This window comes from Oncorhynchus kisutch, unplaced genomic scaffold (assembly GCF_002021735.2).
Source record: "Oncorhynchus kisutch isolate 150728-3 unplaced genomic scaffold, Okis_V2 scaffold1223, whole genome shotgun sequence".
NCBI lineage: Eukaryota > Metazoa > Chordata > Actinopteri > Salmoniformes > Salmonidae > Oncorhynchus > Oncorhynchus kisutch.
Genome location: NW_022263168.1, coordinates 72,501 through 75,639, shown reverse-complemented (window position 1 = coordinate 75,639; position 3,139 = coordinate 72,501). Strand labels below are relative to the sequence as shown.

The 3,139-nt window shown below is 52.2% G+C and overlaps 1 protein-coding gene across 1 annotated transcript in view; it reads right to left on the bottom strand.

The window, feature by feature from the left end:
* Nucleotides 1-448: 448 nt before the first annotated feature.
* The window catches only part of LOC116365354 (N6-adenosine-methyltransferase non-catalytic subunit-like), a gene marked incomplete at its 3' end in the record, with an annotated part of 10,909 nt that continues 8,218 nt past the window's right edge, over nt 449-3,139 (bottom strand). The window contains exons 5-7 of the mRNA XM_031818002.1: nt 3,101-3,139; nt 2,786-2,876; nt 449-590 (exon numbers count right to left, since the gene is read on the bottom strand). The exon at nt 3,101-3,139 is cut by the window's right edge and continues 49 nt beyond it. Coding sequence (XP_031673862.1) covers nt 449-590; nt 2,786-2,876; nt 3,101-3,139 — 272 coding nt within the window. The remainder of the gene's footprint in view (nt 591-2,785; nt 2,877-3,100) is intronic.

The window sequence follows — 3,139 nt, the reverse complement described above, 5'->3', positions numbered from 1 at the left end:
TAGTACCCCCCCCCCCCAGTAACTCACATCGTCCCAGGTCCAGTAGTACCCCCCCCAGTAACTCACATCGTCCCAGGTCCAGTAGTACCCCCCAGTAACTCACATCGTCCCAGGTCCAGTACCCCCCCCAGTAACTCACATCGTCCCAGGTCCAGTACCCCCTCCCCCCAGTAACTCACATCGTCCAGGTCCAGTACCCCCCTCCCCCCCAGTAACTCACATCGTCCCAGGTCCAGTAGTACCCCCCCCAGTAACTCACATCGTCCCAGGTCCAGTAGTACCCCCCCCCCCAGTAACTCACATCGTCCCAGGTCCAGTAGTACCCCCCCCAGTAACTCACATCGTCCCAGGTCCAGTACCCCCCCCCCCCAGTAACTCAGTAGTACCCCCCCCCAGTAACTCACATCGTCCCAGGTCCAGTACCCCCCCCCCCCCCCCAGTAACTCACATCATCCCAGTTCCAGTAGCGCTCTGTGTGGGGTATTCCTGACTCTCTGTAGTACTCCTCTAGCGGGGGCTCCAGCAGGATCACATCAAACTTAGTCTTCAGATCACGCAGGTCAAAGTGCTCTGGGTCGGCCTGCAGATACCTACATTAACACGCGAGTCATTTAGCAGATGGCTCCTATCCAGAGTCACTACAGTAGGGAGTCATTTAACAGACTCTCTTATCCAGAGCCACTACAGTAGGGAGTCATTTAACAGACTCTCCTATCAGGGAGTCATTTAACAGACTCTCCTATCAGGGAGTCATTTAACAGACTCTCCTATCAGGGAGTCATTTAACAGACTCTCCTATCAGGGAGTCATTTAACAGACTCTCCTATCAGGGAGTCATTTAACAGACTCTCCTATCAGGGAGTCATTTAACACTCTCCTATCAGGGAGTCATTTAACAGACTCTCCTATCAGGGAGTCATTTAACAGACTCTCCTATCAGGGAGTCATTTAACAGACTCTCCTATCAGGGAGTCATTTAACAGACTCTCCTATCAATGACTGGGACCTACATGGGGGGGTTAAATGACTGGGACCTACATGGGGGGCTTAAATGACTGGGACCTAGATGGGGGGGGGTAAATGACTGGGACCTACATGTGGGTTAAATGACTGGGACCTACATGGGGGGGGATAAATGACTGGGACCTACATGGGGGGGTAAATGACTGGGACCTAACATGGGGGGGATAAATGGCTGGGACCTACATGGGGGTGGTTAAATGATGGGACCTACATGGGGGGTAAATGACTGGGACCTACATGGGGGGTTAAATGACTGGGACCTACATGGGGGGGTTAAATGACTGGGGACCCTACATGGGGGGTTAAATGACTGGACCTACATGGGGGGGGTTAAATGACGGGACCTACATGGGGTGGTAATGACTGGGACCTACATGGGTGGTTAAATAACTGGGACATACATGGGGGTTAAATGACTGGGACCTACATGGGGGGGTTAAATGACTGGGACCTACATGGGGGGGTTAAATGACTGGGACCTACATGGGGGGTTTAAATGACTGGGACTACATGGGGGGGGGGGGGTAAATGACTGGGACCTACATAGGGGGGTTAAATGACTGGGACCTACATGGGGGGGGTTAAATGACTGGGACCTACATGGGGGGTTAAATGACTGGGACCTACATGTGGGGGTGAATAACTGGGACTACATGGGGGGTAAATGACTGGGACCTACATGGGGGGTTCAATGACTGGGACCTACATGGGGGGGTTAATGACTGGGACCTACATGGGGGGGTTAAATGACTGGGACCTACATGGGGGGGTTAAATGACTGGGACCTACATGGGGGGTAAATGGACTGGGACCTACATGGGGGGTTAAATGACTGGGACCTACATGGGGGGTTAAATGACTGGGACCTACATGGGGGGGGGGGGTAAAATGACTGGGACCTACATGGGGGGGTTAAATGACTGGGACCTACATGGGGGGGTTATATGACTGGGACCTACATGGGGGGTAAATGACTGGGACCTACATGGGGGATTATATGACTGGGACCTACATGGGGGGGGGTTATATGATTGGGACCTACATGGGGGATACATGACTGGAACCTACATGGGGGTTAAATGACTGGGACCTACATGGGGGGTTAAATGACTGGGACCTACATGGGGGGGTTTAAATGACTGGACCTACATGGGGGGGGTTAAATGACTGGGACCTACATGGGGGATTATATGACTGGGACCTTACATGGGGGGGTTTTAAATGACTGGGACCTACATGGGGGTTAAATGACAGGGACCTACATGGGGGATTATATGACTGGGACCTACATGGTGGGGGTTATATGACTGGGACCTAAATGGGGGGGTAAATGACTGGGACCTACATGGGGGGGGGTTTAAATGACTGGGACCTACATGGGGGGGGTAAATGACGGACCTACATGGGGGGGTGAATGACTGGGACCTACATGGGGGGGTAAATGACTGGGACCTACATGGGGGGTTAAATGACTGGGACCTACATGGGGGGGTAAATGACTGGGACCTACATGGGGGGGTAAATGACTGGGACCTACATGGGGGGGGTAAATGACTGGGACTACATGGGGGGGTTAAATGACTGGGACCTACATGGGGGGGGGGTTAAATGACTGGGACCTACATGGGGTGTTAAATGACTGGGACCTAGATGGGGGTGTTAAATGACTGGGACCTAGATGGGGGGGGTTAAATGACAGGGACCTAGATGGGGGGGTAAATGACAGGGACCTAGATGGGGGGTTTAAATGACTGGGACCTACATGGGGGGGGTGTTGGTGGTTGAGATCAGTTCATCCTTCAGTCTGATCAGCTCTCTGAGTTTAGGATACTCTTCAAACCGGTCTGCCAGACCTGAAACACACAGATTACACACACAGAAACAGATTACACACACACAGACTACACGCACACACAGATTACACACACAGACACAGATTACACACAGACACAGTTTACACACAGATTACAGACACACAGATTACACGCACAGACACAGATTACACACAGACACAGTTTACACACAGATTACACACACAGATTACAGATACACACAGATTACAGATACACTGTCGTACCGACGTCTCTGATGAAGTTCTGTGGTCGGTGTCCGGTGT